Below are 15,808 nucleotides of genomic sequence, written 5' to 3'. Positions count from 1 at the left end.
TTGATCTTCGGCCTGTGATCTATGTTTTGTGAGAGTTTATGCTCTTCTTGACCATACGTTACCTGTTTTCGACATCGAATACGCTTGATCGGCTAATGCCTGCGCTCGTCTTGCTGCCTCTTCAGTGACATCTGAAAAAGCATTTGAACATAGCGATTAAAGGAAACAGAAACGACCAGATGAACATTGAAAGCAATGATCTGACAAAGATTAGATGAATGATGTATCCCTGCATGGCATACCTCGGTTCATGCTTCGCTAGTTGTGGTTTCCTGTTAATTTAATGATTCATATGTATATATATATTATCCATATACAATATATATATACACAACAAATATATATATCGTTTAATAATAACATATGATGTTATGCTATAATAAAAGGAACGAGTAATGACAAATAAGGTTGTTGCTCTTTTAAATCCGACAACTTGTCGATGTGTACAACAAAACGTCTTCGTGGATAATATTAATGTTAAGAGGAAAAAAAAAAGGAAATAGCATATAAAACCTGGAAACATGCATCAAAGAAATTGTTAAAAAAGTTAAAAAACGCACAAACTGAAAATAAGAACAGCAAATAAATAGAAATAATGTAGACGTGTCTCCTCATACTTCGCTACGGTTGATCTTCTTTTCATTGAAAATGGACGTACCATAAAGTGGATATTTAGAATAATGAATCTAGTATAGTGTTATAATTTGTTGTATTAGTCTCACTTTATGCTACGTGTCGTTGCTTAATAAAAGATCACGTAGACATTAGTACACTAAAGAGTGATCGAGATCAGGGTGTTAGAATTCATTACGAATGACATAGTGCAATGACCTTTCTCGGGCCATTTTGGTACGACTACCAAAAAACATAAGTTATAGAAAAGCGACAACTTAATTAATCATGTTACACACAGCTGGTATGTAATATGTATAACGCAATTATTGCAAGATACCTTCGATTCTACTGTCAATGAACTCGGCGGGACTGGGTGGTGGGGTCGCTGCCGTCCGCACAGACTTTGTTACGACTGTGGTGACGGTCTGTCGTGTGTGAGGCTCGAGGTGCTCTACTTCGCTAAATACATTAACTACCCTAACTGTACTATCCAATGAGCTACTAGGGCTAATTCCTGCGTCTTTAGAGGAACTAACTTTCTGTGGAATGCGAGATATCTTCTTCGATTTTATTTCGACACCGTCCTTTCTGCTCGTGTCGGTTAATCTACTCTGTGCTTCGAAGCTAACACCAGCAAGTGGATCGAACACCGTGTCAAAGTCAGATCTTTCGCTTTTTGAACCTTCTCCCTTCGGGTCAGGCGTTAATTCTCTGACTCTGCCGAATCTGTCCACGTTCTCGTACAAACTGTGAACGTCGTCAGGTTTCTCTTGGAAACCTGATTTGTCCAACGCAGCGTCTCGTTTCAGTTCTTCCAGAAAGTCCATTACGCCACTTTTGATATTGCTACCCTCTACGACAATAGACTTTCCGGCGTCAGACACTTTTTGACCTCCGGCAGCTACCTTCTCGCTGATTCGGTCGCTACTGTCTTTCGCGGACGAAACCACCTTGTGTTTCGTCGTTCTTGCAGTGTCGCTTATTTCTTGAACAGTAGCGCCAACAGCTTGGCTAGCACCCGACACCTTTTTGCTAACTGCTTCTTTTGCATCCTTTACACCAGCTACCGCTTTGTCTTTAGCCGCCTTCGCATCTGCAGAGGCTTTTTCCGAGAGCTTCTCAACGTCTTTTAACTTTTCTGCCGCCTTCTCGCGAGCTCGGGCCTCCTCTTCGGCGGCTTCCTTCTTCGTTTCATCAAGAAACTCGTTGACGTCGTCTGAGACATCCTCAGCTGCATGTTTCACGCTTTTGATTAAACCAGAGAGGAAACCACCGCCCTTCTCCTTGGCTTTCTTTGCTTCCTTCGCAGCCTTGTCCTTAGTTGTTTTAGCGGTATCCGCGACGGTATCTACTCCGGATGAAATGTCCTTCTTGATCTCCTTCGCAGCTGCTTCTGCTTTTTCCTCTACACTTTTCGCGCCATCGACAACTTTGCCGCCTATGGTTTTACCAGCGTCCGAAACCTTTTGGGCACCTTTGGCTACCTTATCGGTGAGCTTGTCTTTGGTATCCTTTGCAGCAGCTTTTGTGTCAGCCACTGCCTTGTCTTTTGCGTCCTTCATACCGCTCTTTACATCTTGAACAGTTGTTTCTGTTTTCAACTCAATTTCCGTTAGTCCATCCACGACTTTGTCTCCAAAAGCTTTACCAGCATCAGATGTTTTCTGTACGGTGTCAGCAACCTTTCCAGTGACCTTATCGCTGGTGTCTTTCACACCAGCCGCAAGTTTGTCCTTAGAGGTTTTAATGTCTGCAACAGCTTTGTCTTTAGCTGTTTCGACATCTTTCACCTTATCGGCAGCTGCTGCACGCAACCTTGCTTCTTCTTCAGCGGCGTCCTTCTTCGCTTCGTCGACGAATTCCTTCATGTCTTCAGAAACTTCGTCTGCTGCATGCTTTGCACCTTTGAACAACCCAGAAAGAAAGCCACTACCTTTCTCTTTCGCTTTTTTAGCTTCCTTCGCAGCTTTGTCTTTCGCCGCCGCTGCACCGTCCACCACGGTGTCTACTCCCGAAGAGACTTTCTGTTTTACAGCTTCGGCGTCTCCCTTAATTTCTGTGACCACTTTATCCTTCGCTGCTTTAGTATCGCCGGCGATCTTGTGAGCAGTTGTTTCGACCTTGAGTTCTGCCTTTTCAGCTCCTTCGAGTACTTTGTCACCGACTGATTTGCCTGCGTCTGACACCTTTTGTACTCCTTCGACCACCTTGTCGCTGACCTTGTCCTTCGCGTCCTTTACGGCGGTTGTGACTTTGTCCTTGGCTTCCTTCGTGTCTTCGACTACCTTGTCCTTCGTGGACTTTGCAGCGTCTGCTATTTCACGAGCTTTATCGTCCGCTTTTTCGGCAACTTGCTTCATTCCAGTCGCAACGGTCTCAGCTGCACTTTTGCTAGCGTCAGAGATTTTCTGGGTGGTGTCGGATAATTTTTCGCCGACCTTCTCCTTGGCGTCTTTAGCTGTGGTTGCGACTTTGTCTTTTGCGTCCTTCACATCAGCTGCTACTTTACTTTTCGCTGTTTCAAGGTCCTTTATCTTTTCTGCCGCCGCTTCACGGGCGCGAGCTTCTTCTTCGGCTGCTTCCTTCTTCGTCTCGTCCAGAAATTCACTGAACTCGCCGGAAACTTCGTCGGCTGCGTGTTTTGCACCTTTGAATAACCCTGATAAGAAGCCTCCGGTCTTGTCCTTGGCTTTTTTAGCTTCTTTTGCAGCTTTGTCCTTTGCAGCTGCTGCAGTGTCCACAACTGTATCCACGCCAGATGAAACCTTTTGCTTTACAGCGTCCGCATCTTCTTTGATTTCTTTTGCAACCTTATCCTTCGCAGCTTTGGCGCCATCAGTTACTTCATGGACGGTCGTTACGGTTTTATCCTCAATTTTCTTTGCACCATCAACTATTTTATCTCCAACGGCTTTACCAGTGTCTGATACTTTTTGCGCACCTTCTGCAACCTTTTCGGTAACTTTGTCTTTAGTGTCCTTTGCAGTTGTTGCGACTTTGTCACCGACTTCCTTTGCATCTTCAACAGCCTTGTCTTTAGCGGCCTTAGCAGCATCTGCCATGTCGCGAGCAGCTTTCTCGGTCTTCCCTTCAACTAGTTTTACACCGTCTACTACTTTTTCGGCGGCGGCTTTCCCAGTATCAGATACTTTCTCTGCAGCGGTAGAAACCTTTTCACTGACTGTGTCCTTGGCGTCCTTTACAGCAGATACTGTTTTGTCTTTCACATCTTTTAAACCGGAAACTGCTTTGTCTTTAGCTGAGTCCGCATCTTTCGCTTTCTCTGCAGCAGCTGCACGCAGTCTAGCTTGTTCCTCAGCCGCATCCTTTCTGGCTTCATCTAGAAATTCTTTCACATCTTCAGAAGCATCATCCACTGAGTGCTTTGCACCCTTGAATAATCCAGAAAGAAAGCCGCCAGCCTTGTCTTTAGCTTTCTTCGCTTCTTTCGCTGCTTTATCCTTTGCTGCCGCAGCGCTATCAGCTACTGCGTCCACACCGGATGACACCTTTTGCTTCACGGCATCAGCGTCTTCCTTGATCTCTTTTGCTACTTTGTCCTTGGTCATTTTTGCGCCCTCTGCTACATCATGTGCAGTCGTCTTTGCTTTATCCTCTACTTTCTTCACTCCGTCGTGTATCTTTTCTGCGGCTGCCTTTCCAGCGTCAGATGCCTTCTGCGCTCCTTCTGCTACTTTCTCGCTAACTTTATCCTTCGCATCTTTTGCAGCAGTCGTAACTTGTTCGCCAGTCTTTTTGGCACCTTCGACAGTTTTGTCTTTGGCAGCCTTAGCAGCATCTGCTATTTCGTGTGCTTTTTTATCCGCAGCATCACCAACATGTTTCACTTCATCCGCTACTTTTTCAGCCGCAGCCTTTCCGGTATCTGATACCTTCTGGGCAGCGGTAGAAACTTTTTCGCTGGCTTTATCCTTAGCATCCTTCACAGCGGATGCTGCTTTGTCCTTTGCGTCTTTTACATCAGCAACTGCTTTGTCTTTGGCTGTTTCAGCATCCTTCAGCTTCTGTGCTGCAGCAGCTCGTGCTCTGGCTTCTTCTTCAGCAGCTTCTTTTTTTGTTTCATCGAGGAATTCCTTAACTTCGTCTGATACATCATCTGCCGCGTGCTTCGCGCCTTTGAACAAGCCAGAGAGAAAACCTCCGGCCTTCTCCTTAGCTTTCTTGGCTTCTTTCGCTGCTTTGTCCTTGGCTGACGCAGCTCCGTCTACTACTGTGTCTACACCAGACGATACTTTTTGCTTTACAATGTCAGCGTCTTCTTTAACTTCCTTCGCAACCTTGTCTTTTGTTGCTTTTGCGGTATCTACCACACCGTGAACTGTCGCCGAAGCTTTTTCATCCACCTTCTTTGCTCCATCGACTATTTTTTCTCCAACCGCCTTTCCAGTATCTGACACTTTCTGTGCTCCTTCGCTCACCTTTTCGCTGACTGTATCCTTAGCGTCCTTTGTAGTGGTCGCAATTTTATCACCGACCATCTGTACATCCTCAACTACTTTGTCTTTCGCAGCTTTTCCAGTATCTGCCACCTTTTGCGCCGCTTTACTCGTTTTATCTTCAATTTGTTTCACACCATCTGTTACCTTTTCCGCCACATCCTTGCCGGTATCTGATACTTTCTGCGCAGTAGAGGAAACCATATCGCTAGCTTTATCTTTAGCGTCTTTCACAGTAGATGCAACTTTGTCCTTCGCACCCTTTACATCTTCTACTGCCTTATCTTTTGCAGCTTTGGCGGTATCTGTTACGTCATGAGCCGCCTTACTCGTTTTGTCTTCCACGTGTTTGACACCGTCTGCGACCTTCTCAGCTACACCTTTACCGGTATCTGACACCTTCTGCGCAGTGGCAGAGAACACATCACTGACTTTGTCCTTGGCATCCTTGACAGTGGTTGCAACTTTGTCCTTTGCGTCCTTTGCACCGTCGACTGCTTTCTCTTTAGCTTTCTCGACATCTTTCATTTTTTCTGCAGCCGCAGCACGAGCTCGGGCTTCCTCTTCAGCCGCTTCCTTTCTAGTTTCATCTAGAAATTCTTTAACTCCGTCTGAGACGTCATCTGCAGCGTGTTTTGCTCCCTTAAATAATCCAGAGAGAAAACCACCACCCTTTTCCTTGGCCTTCTTAGCTTCTTTCGCTGCTTTATCCGCCACTGCAGATGCACCTTCCGCTGTTGAGTCAACTCCAGAGATGACTTTCTGCTTTACTGCATCGGTATCCTCTTTAATTTCTTTGACCACCTTGTCTTTCGTCGATTTTGCACCGTCAGCCATTTCTTTGGCGGTTGCTTCTGCCTTGTCTTCCACTTTCTTCACTCCATCGAGTGCTTTGTCAGCAACGAGTTTACCAGTGTCTGATACTTTTTGTGCACCTTCCGCCACTTTCTCGCTGACCTTCTCTTTGGTGTCCTTTACTCCAGTGACGACTTTATCTTTCACATCCTTCGCGCCCTCAACTGTCTTGTCTTTCACGAGTTTTGCACCGTCAGCTATCTCTTTTGCCGTGTCGTCAGCTTTTTGTCCGACTTGTTTAACTCCATCACTGACTTTTCCAGCGACAGCTTTGCCTGCATCTGATACTTTATGTGCACCTTCAGATACTTTCTCGCTTATTTTATCCTTGGTATCCTTAGCACTGGAAACAACTTTATCCTTCGCGTCCTTAACGTCAGCTGCCGCTTTGTCCTTCGCTTTGTCGAGGTCCTTCATCTTCTCTGACACAGCAGTTCGAGCGCGAGCTTCCTCTTCTGTTGCTTCCTTCTTTGTTTCATCCACGAATTCTTTCACATCCTCAGAGAACTCGTCTGCCGCATGTTTTGCGCTTTTGAATAATCCCGACAGGAATCCACCTCCTTTTTCCTTCGCCTTTTTAGCCTCCGCTGCTGCTTTATCTTTGGCAGAGGCTGCTCCATCCACAACCGAATCTACGCCGGATGAGACCTTTTCTTTGACCGCCCCAACATCTTCCTTAATCTCTTTCGATGCTTTCTCTTGCGTGGTTTTGATGCCGGTCGCTACATCGTGGAGCACGGTTTCAGTTTTGTCCTTACCCTTTTTGACGCCATCTTGAATCGCTCCACCGACTGCTTTTGCGGAATCTGATACTTTTTCCGCGCCTTCAGCTACTTTATCGGCTACCTTGTCTTTCGTGTCTTTTGCAGTAACAGATACTTTGTCTTTCACGTCTTTCAGATCTTCGACTACTTTACCTTTAGCGGCACTTGCACTGTCAGATACCTGTTGAGCAGTGGCGTCAACTTTCTGACCAACTTGTTTCACTCCGTCTTTAACTTTCTCGGACAGACCTTTGCCGGCTTCGGACACTTTCTGAGCACCGTCAGAGATTTTATCGCTGACTTTGTCCTTGGCGTCCTTTACGGTAGAGGCAACCTTCTGTTTCGCATCCTTCACGTCTGCAACTGCTTTGTCCTTGGCGGACTCCACATCTTTCGCTTTGTCCGCAGCTGCCGCACGCAGTCTAGCTTGCTCTTCAGCCGCCTCCTTTCTCGTCTCATCGAGAAAATCTTTGACATCACCTGTCACATCTTCTGCGGCATGCTTTGCACCCTTGAATAAGCCAGAAAGAAAACCGCCAGTTTTCTCTTTGGCATTCTTAGCTTCCTTCGCAGCTTTGTCTTTCGCTGACGCCGCTCCATCCACGACCGCGTCTACACCGGATGAAACTTTCTGTTTGAAAGCATCAGTGTCTTGCTTAATTTCGTCTGCCGCTTTATCTTTAGCAGACTTTGCAGCATCAGCAATTCCATGGGCCGTTGCTTCGACCTTCTCTTCAGCTGTCTTCACTCCGTCGAGAACTTTGCCTCCAACCGTTTTCCCAGCATCGGATACTTTCTGTGCACCTTCGGACACTTTTTCGCTGACTTTATCTTTAACATCTTGCACATCTTGTGCAGCTTTATCTTTCGCTACCTTTGCGCCATCGGCTACTTCTGTGACTGTGTGGTCTACTTTCTCGCCTACTTTGTGTGCTCCTTCTGCTACCTTTACGGCTGCAGCTTTTCCAGTATCCGTCACCTTTTGGGTCACGACACTAACCTTCTCACTGACTTTGTCTTTAGTGTCCTTGACAGTAGATGCAACCTTGTCTTTTGCATCCTTCACGTCGGCAACCGCTTTGTCTTTTGCGGCATCGACATCTTTCAGTTTCTCCGCAACAGCAGCGCGAGCACGAGCTTCCTCTTCGGCTGCAGCCTTCTTTGTATCATCGACAAATTCCTTAACTTCTTCAGAAGCGTCATCAGCTGCGTGTTTTGCGCCCTTGAACAATCCTGACAGAAAACCTCCAGCTTTGTCCTTGGCCTTTTTAGCTTCTTTTGCTGCTTTATCCTTCGCTGCCGCAGCTCCATCGGCTACTGCATCCACACCGGATGAAACTTTTTGTTTTACGGCGTGAGCGTCTTCTTTAATCTCTGTTGCAACTTTGTCTTTTGCAGCTTTGGCGCCATGTACTATTTCATGAGCGGTTGTTACAGTTTTATCCTCAACCTTTTTTGCACCATCGACTATCTTTTCACCAATGGTTTTACCAGTGTCTGATACTTTTTGCGCACCTTCTGCAACCTTTTCGGTAACTTTATCTTTAGTGTCCTTTGCAGTTGTTGCGACTTTGTCACCGACTTCCTTTGCATCTTCAACAGCCTTGTCTTTAGCGGTCTTAGCCGCGTCTGCCACTTCGTGAGCTGCTTTCTCGGTCTTTCCTTCAACTAGTTTCACACCGTCCACTACTTTTTCGGCTGCAGCTTTTCCAGTATCAGATACTTTCTCTGCAGCGGTAGAAATCTTTTCACTGACTGTGTCCTTGGCGTCCTTTACAGCAGATGTTGTTTTGTCTTTCACGTCCTTCAAACCGGAAACTGCTTTGTCTTTAGCCGTGTCCACATCTTTCGCTTTCTCTGCAGCTGCTGCGCTTAGCCTGGCTTGTTCTTCAGCCGCATCCTTTCTGGCTTCATCCAGGAAGTCTTTTACGTCTCCTGTAACATCATCGGCTGCGTGTTTTGCACCCTTAAATAGTCCCGAAAGAAAGCCTCCAGCTTTATCTTTAGCTTTTTTCGCCTCTTTCGCTGCTTTATCCTTTGTTGCCGCAGCACCATCAGCGACTGCATCCACACCGGATGAAACCTTTTGCTTCACGGCATCAGCGTCCTCCTTAATTTCTTTTGCCACTTTGTCCTTGGTCATTTTGGCGCCCTCTGCTACATCATGTGCAGTCGTCTTTGCTTTATCCTCTACTTTCTTCACTCCATCGTGTACTTTTTCCTCAGCTGCCTTTCCAGCGTCTGATACCTTCTGCGCTCCTTCTGCTACTTTCTCGCTAACTTTATCTTTGGCATCCTTTGCAGCAGTTGTAACTTGTTCGCCGGTCTTTTTGACACCTTCGACAGTTTTGTCTTTAGCAGCTTTAGCAGCATCAGCTACTTCATGAGCTGCCTTTTCTGCTTTGTCTTCAACCTGTTTTGCACCATCCGCTACTTTTTCAGCTGCAGCTTTTCCAGTATCTGATACTTTCTGAGCAGCTGCAGCAACTTTCTCACTGGTTTTATCCTTGGCATCTTTCACGGCGGATACTACTTTATCCTTTGCACCTTTTACATCAGTAGCTACTTTGTCTTTTGCAGCTTCGGCATCCTTCAACTTCTCCGCAGCTGCCGCTCGTGCTTTGGCTTCTTCTTCAGCTGCTGCTTTCTTTGTGTCATCAACGAATTCTTTAACTTCGTCTGATACGTCATCGGACGCCTGCTTTGCGCCTTTGAACAATCCTGAGAGGAATCCTCCAGCCTTCTCCTTGGCTTTCTTGGCTTCTTTCGCTGCTTTATCCTTGGCTGACGCAGCTCCGTCTACTACGGTGTCAACACCTGAGGATACTTTCTGCTTTACAATGTCAGCGTCTTCTTTAACTTCTTTGGCAACCTTGTCTTTTGTTGCTTTTGCGGTGTCTACTGCACCGTGAACTGCCGCAGAAGCTTTCTCGTCGACTTTCTTTGCTCCATCAACGATTTTGTCTCCAACCGCCTTTCCAGTATCTGACACCTTTTGTGCTCCTGCAGCCAATTTTTCACCAACTTTTTCTTTTGTATCTTTTGCAGTTGTTGCTACTTTGTCACCGACTTCCTTTGCATCTTCCACAGCTTTGTCTTTAGCAGCTTTGGCAGCATCTGCCATGTCGTGAGCTGCTTTCTCGGTCTTCCCTTCAACTAGTTTTACACCGTCTACTACTTTTTCGGCGGCGGCTTTTCCAGTATCAGATACTTTCTCTGCAGCAGTAGAAACCTTCTCACTGACTGTGTCCTTGGCGTCTTTTACAGCAGATACTGTTTTGTCTTTCACATCTTTCAAACCAGAAACTGCTTTATCCTTAGCTGTGTCCGCATCTTTCGCTTTCTCTGCAGCAGCTGCACGTAGTCTAGCTTGTTCCTCAGCTGCATCCTTTCTGGCTTCATCTAGAAATTCTTTCACGTCTTCAGAAGCATCATCCACTGAGTGCTTTGCACCCTTGAATAATCCAGAAAGGAAGCCGCCAGCCTTATCTTTAGCTTTCTTCGCCTCTTTCGCTGCTTTATCCTTTGCTGCCGCCGCGCTATCAGCTACTGCATCCACACCGGATGACACCTTTTGCTTCACGGCATCAGCGTCCTCCTTGATCTCTTTTGCTACTTTGTCCTTGGTCATTTTGGCACCTTCTGCTACATCATGTGCAGTCGCTTTTGCTTTATCCTCTACTTTCTTCACTCCATCGTGTATTTTTTCCTCGGCTGCCTTTTCAGCGTCAGATACCTTCTGCACTCCTTCTGCTACTTTCTCGCTAACTTTATCCTTCGCATCCTTAGCAGCAGTCGTAACTTGTTCGCCAGTCTTTTTGGCACCTTCGACAGTTTTGTCTTTGGCAGCCTTAGCAGCATCTGCTATTTCACGTGCTTTTTTATCTGCTGCATCACCAACATGTTTCACTTCATCCGCTACTTTTTCAGCCGCAGCCTTTCCGGTATCTGATACCTTCTGGGCAGCGGTAGAAACTTTTTCGCTGGCTTTATCCTTAGCATCCTTCACAGCGGATGCTGCTTTGTCCTTTGCGTCTTTTACATCAGCAACTGCTTTGTCTTTGGCTGCTTCAGCATCCTTCAGCTTCTGTGCAGCTGCAGCACGTGCTCTCGCTTCTTCATCAGCAGCTTCCTTCTTCGTTTCATCTACGAATTCCTTAACTTCCTCGGATACATCATCCGCAGCATGTTTTACTCCCTTGAATAAGCCAGAGAGAAAACCGCCGGTCTTTTCTTTAGCTTTTTTAGCTTCTTTTGCTGCTTTGTCCTTAGCTGCTGCTGTACCATCTACGACTGCGTCGGCAGCAGACGATACTTTCTCCTTGACGATTTCAGTGTCGTGCTTAATCTCCTTTCCTACTTTGTCCTTCGCAGACTTCGCACCATCAGCAATTCCATGAGCTGTAGCTTCAACTTTCTCCTCAGCTTTTTTAACTCCATCCAGAATTTTGCCTCCAACCGTCTTTCCAGTGTCTGACACTTTTTGTGCTCCTTCAGTTACTTTCTCACTGACCTTCTCCTTGGTGTCTTTAGCAGCAGTCGTGATTTTGTCTTTTACCTCCTTAGCGTCTTCAGCTGCTTTATCTTTCGCTGCTTTTGCTCCCTCCGCTGCTGTTGTAACTGTTTGATCTACTTTCTCACCTAACTGATGTGCTCCCTCTGCCACTTTTTCAGCCGCAGCTTTTCCAGTGTCTGTCACCTTCTGAGCAGCTGTAGAAACTTTCTCACCGGCTTTATCTTTCGCGTCTTTCACGGTGGACGCCACTTTATCCTTCGCATCCTTGATGCCAGCAACTGCCTTATCTTTTGCAGCATCGGCATCCTTCAGCTTCTGTTCAGCCGCGGCACGAGCTCGTGCCTCTTCTTCAGCTGCTTCTTTCTTTGTCTCATCAAGGAAGTCCTTAACTTCGTCTGACACGTCGTCAGCTGCGTGTTTTGCACCCTTGAACAGTCCAGAAAGGAAACCTCCAGCTTTTTCCTTGGCCTTTTTAGCTTCCTTCGCTGTCTTATCCTTCGCTGCTGCAGCTCCTTCAGCTACCGCATCCACACCAGATGATACTTTTTCCTTCACGATTTCGGTGTCTTGTTTAATTTCTTTAGCTACCTTATCCTTCGCTGCTTTCGTGCCTTCAGCTACGTCGTGAGCTGTTGCTTCTGCTTTGCTTTCAACTTTCTTAATTCCATGCAACACTGCTCCTCCCACAGCTGCGCCAGCATCCGACACCTTCTGGGCGCCCTCTGACACTTTCTCGCCGATTTTATCCTTTGTATCCTTCGCAGCAGTTGCTACTTTGTCTTTAGCTTTGCTCGCGTCTTCAACAGCCTTGTCTTTTGCAGCCTTTGCTCCGTCAGCCACTTCTCGAGCTGCTTCGTCTGTTTTCTCTGCAATGTGTTTCGCTCCGTCTGTCACCTTTTCAGCCACACTTTTTCCAGTGTCTGAAACTTTGTGGACACCGTCGGAGACCTTTTCTTTAACCTTGTCCTTGGCATCTATGACGGAAGTAACAACTTTGTCCTTGGTGTCTTTTACATCGGCGGCTATCTTTCCTTTCGCTGCGTCAGCGTCCTTCATTTTACTATCAAGTGCTGCTCGGGCTCGTGCTTCCTCTTCGGCCGCTTCCTTTCTCGTTTCCTCGAGGAAGTCTTTGACATCCTCCGTTACATCCTCTGTCGAATGTTTCGAACCTTTGAACCAGCCTGAGAGGAAGCCACCGGTCTTTTCCTTCACTTTCTTAGCCTCCTTTGCAGCCTTGTCTTTAGCAGCTGCAGCGCCATCTACCACGGTGTCTACTCCTGAAGAAACTTTCTGCTTCACAATTTCAACGTCTTCCTTAACTTCTTTGGCGGCTTTATCTTTCGCTGTCTTTGCATCATCTGCCACTCCGTGGGCTGCTGCTTCCACCTTATCTTCTGCCTTCTTAACACCTTCGACTACCTTTTCACCAACAGCTTTGCCTGTGTCCGACACTTTCTGTGCGCCTTCGGTCACTTTCTCAGATACTTTGTCCTTAATACCCTTTGCACCGTCAACCGTTTTATCTTTCGCCGCTTTCGCGCCGTCTGCTACCTCTTTTGCTGCTTCATCCGCTTTTTCACCAACGTGTTTTACTTCGACCACTACTTTCTTGGCCGTCTCTTTGCCAGCGTCGGATACTTTGTGGACACCATCTGTTACTTTCTCGCTGACTTTATCCTTGGTGTCCTTGACCGCACCTGCAGCTTTGTCCACCACGTCTTTGACGCCAGCAGCCGCTTTGTCCTTCGCTGTGTCAGCCTCTTTTAATTTCTTCGCCGCCGCTTCGCGAGCGCGAGCTTCTTCTTCGGCAGCGTCCTTCTTCGCTTCGTCCACAAACTCTTTCATATCTTCCGAAACTTCGTCTGCCGCATGCTTCGCGCCTTTGAATAATCCCGACAGGAAGCCTCCCGCTTTCTCCTTCGCTTTCTTAGCCTCCTTCGCAGTTTTATCCTTTGCTGCGGCCGCGCCATCCACAACGGCGTCCACTCCGGAAGACACTTTCTGCTTCACAGCATCCGTGTCTTCTTTAACCTCCGTAACCACTTTGTCCTTCGCTGTTTTAGCACCGTCAGCCACGTCTTTCGCTGCTGTTTCTACTTTCGCCTCCGCAGTCTTCAGTCCATCGACTACTTTGCCCGTAACATCTTTGCTGGCTTGGGTCACCTTCTGTGCACCCTCGGTCACTTTCTCCTTTGCTTGGTCCTTGGTGTCTTTCACAACCGTCGTGACTTTCTCCTTGGCATCTTTGATGTCGGCCGCAGCCTTGTCCTTCGCTGCCTTTGCTCCATCGACTACTTCTCGAGCTGCAGCGTCTGTGGCCTCCTTAGCCTGCTTCGCCTCGTCGGCCATTTTGTCTTTAACTGCCTTACCGGCGTCCGCCGCTTTTTCTACACCTTTCGACACTTTCGTACTCGCAGCATCTGCGGTGTCTTTTATAACGGTCACAGTTTTGTCCTTCGCAGCCTTCATTTCTGCAGCAGCTTTGTCCTTCGCTGCGTCGATGTCGTCCAGTTTCTCGGATATTGCATCTCGAACACGCGCTTTCTCCTGAGCAGCATCCTTCTTCGCTTCGTCAACGGTGTCCTTGATGTCTTCAGACATTTCGTCCGCAGAGTGTTTTACACCCTTGAATAGACCAGAGAGGAAACCTCCGCCCTTTTCCTTTGCTTTCTTGCCTTCTTTCGAGATCTTGCTCTTCGCCTCCTCCGCTTCTGCGTCCACAGCCTTCTTCGCGTCGGATTCTTTAGCTTCTTTTGGCTCCTCCTTGCTTGTATCCAACGTTAAACCAGCGAGATTTCTGGCGTCCTCCAGGAACTTCGCCGTCGTTTCACGCAGCGAACTGTCCTGTGCCGGTTCTGGTGTATGCTTCTCCCGAGATCTGCTTCGCGATTCTCTCGACAGCTTCGGGCTTCTGAACTTGCTGAGAATTCCGCTGCTCTTTTCCGCGTGTTCTGTGTCAGTCTTCGCGTCGCTTGGAACGTCGGGTTTTTCTTTCGGTTCATCGTGATGCAAGCTACTTGCGACTTTCTTGGTGTCGTCCAAGAAAGCGGCGGTCACGTGTCGTGTCTCCTCGTCTCCGCTATCGAAGGACGTCTCTTTTGAAGAGCTCTTCTCCCTCGACGCACTTCGCTTCTTCGACTTGAGTTTCGGACTCATGAACATGCTGAAGAATCCGCCACCTTTGTCCTTGCTCTCCTCTTCCTCTTCCTCGCGCGATTTGTCGGAGTCTGGCTTCGAATCGGCCGACCTTTCCAGACTTCCCTCTTTCCGTGGAGCATCCTTCATTTTTTTAGCCTCGGACTTTCCATTCATTTCTCTGTGAGGAGTAGTTCTCGCCTCCGACTTCTTTTGGATCTCAGAGATATCGTAAGAGTGTCCGTTTAATCTGTCCTTCGGCGTGTCCTCCTCGTAGTGGACGTGCGAGGTGAACGTGTGAAGCTCCTTGTCCTTCACAGGAGACACAGTGGCGTCCGCAATCTTTCTCGTGTCGTCCAAGAACTTCTCCGTGGCGACTCGGAGCTCTTCGTCGCCGCTGTCGAACGACGCTTCTTTGGACTTCTTCAGCTTCTTCTCCTTCGACTTCGGACTCTTGAATATACCGAAGAAGCCGCTTTTCTCTTTCTCCTGATCGCTGGTATCGCTGGTCACACCACGATCCTCCGACTCCTTGGGTTTGCCATCGTCTTTCTTCTTCGAGTCCATTTCCATTGGCTGCATTTCCGCAGCAACGCGTCTGGACTCGTCCAGAAATTGCATGGTCGCTAACTTTACGTCAGGTGCACTTTCTGCAGGTTTCTCGCTGGCTACCGAATGTTCTGTAGGTGAAACTACTTTGTCCTCATCGCCGCTGTCGAAGGAGGTATCCTTCGAACCCTTTGATTTACTCTTCTTTAATTTTGTTCCCTTAAAAATTCCAGAGAGGATACCGCCCTTCTTCTTTGTCTCGTCCTCCTTGTCTTCGGGCTGCGTTGAGGGATATTGAACACTATAAACGCTTTCGTAAGCGGATACCTGTATGTCAGGTTTCGTTTCGTCTGGAATGTGAGTTTTTCCTTTTGGCTCCTTGTGAGCTTCATCCTTTTCTGTCTTTGTGTCTTTCTTAGCGTCTACCGTCTTCTCGTCGATCTCCTTGCCCTCCTTCGACAACTTTTCCTTACTCGTAACGCTTTTACCGTCAGAAACGGTGGTTACGATTTTGGGGACAGTTTGATCTGCCTCCTTCGTTATGATAGTTTGAGTGATCACGGGCTGGCCCGGTTTATCGCCCATTGTAACTGTAGTTTCGGATTTAATGATCGTAACTGAATCGCCCTTCCCATCGCGAACATAACGCTGTTTAACTATCATCGGTTCTACGACCGGTATTCTCTCGTCAACCGCTTCGTCCACTTTTTTGCCCTTATCCTTCTGTTCTTTGTCACTGAACTGTTCCCTAACAAAACTCTGAATTACAGCACCTCCTGCCTCTTTACTGTCCCGCGCATCATCATCACAAACCACCGACCACCCCTCCTTCGCTAACTTCCCCTTCTCTTTCTCTGCGTCTGCTATTACACCTGTTAATTAAGTATTACATATTTTAGGCATCTGTAAACGTGGCA

At 47.4% G+C, this 15,808-nt stretch overlaps 1 protein-coding gene across 28 annotated transcripts in view; it reads right to left on the bottom strand.

The window, feature by feature from the left end:
- LOC100874737 (uncharacterized) overlaps positions 1–15,808 on the bottom strand; it is a 138,090-nt gene that overhangs the window by 13,275 nt on the left and 109,007 nt on the right. For 21 of the 28 annotated variants that reach the window (XM_076533342.1, XM_076533350.1, XM_076533344.1 and 18 more), the window contains 2 exons: positions 953–15,763; positions 63–131 (listed from right to left, as the gene is read on the bottom strand). The exons of 1 other annotated variant lie outside the window; for it this stretch is intronic. In XM_076533342.1, the coding sequence (XP_076389457.1) occupies positions 63–131; positions 953–15,763 (14,880 nt within the window). The remainder of the gene's footprint in view (positions 1–62; positions 132–952; positions 15,764–15,808) is intronic. 6 more of the 28 variants (XM_076533357.1, XM_076533358.1, XM_076533361.1 and 3 more) reach the window with 1 other exon arrangement.

The sequence above is a fragment of the Megachile rotundata genome, chromosome 7 (genome assembly GCF_050947335.1).
Source record: "Megachile rotundata isolate GNS110a chromosome 7, iyMegRotu1, whole genome shotgun sequence".
NCBI lineage: Eukaryota > Metazoa > Arthropoda > Insecta > Hymenoptera > Megachilidae > Megachile > Megachile rotundata.
Note: the sequence above shows the minus strand (reverse complement) of the source record. Positions and strands in the feature narration are given on the sequence as shown.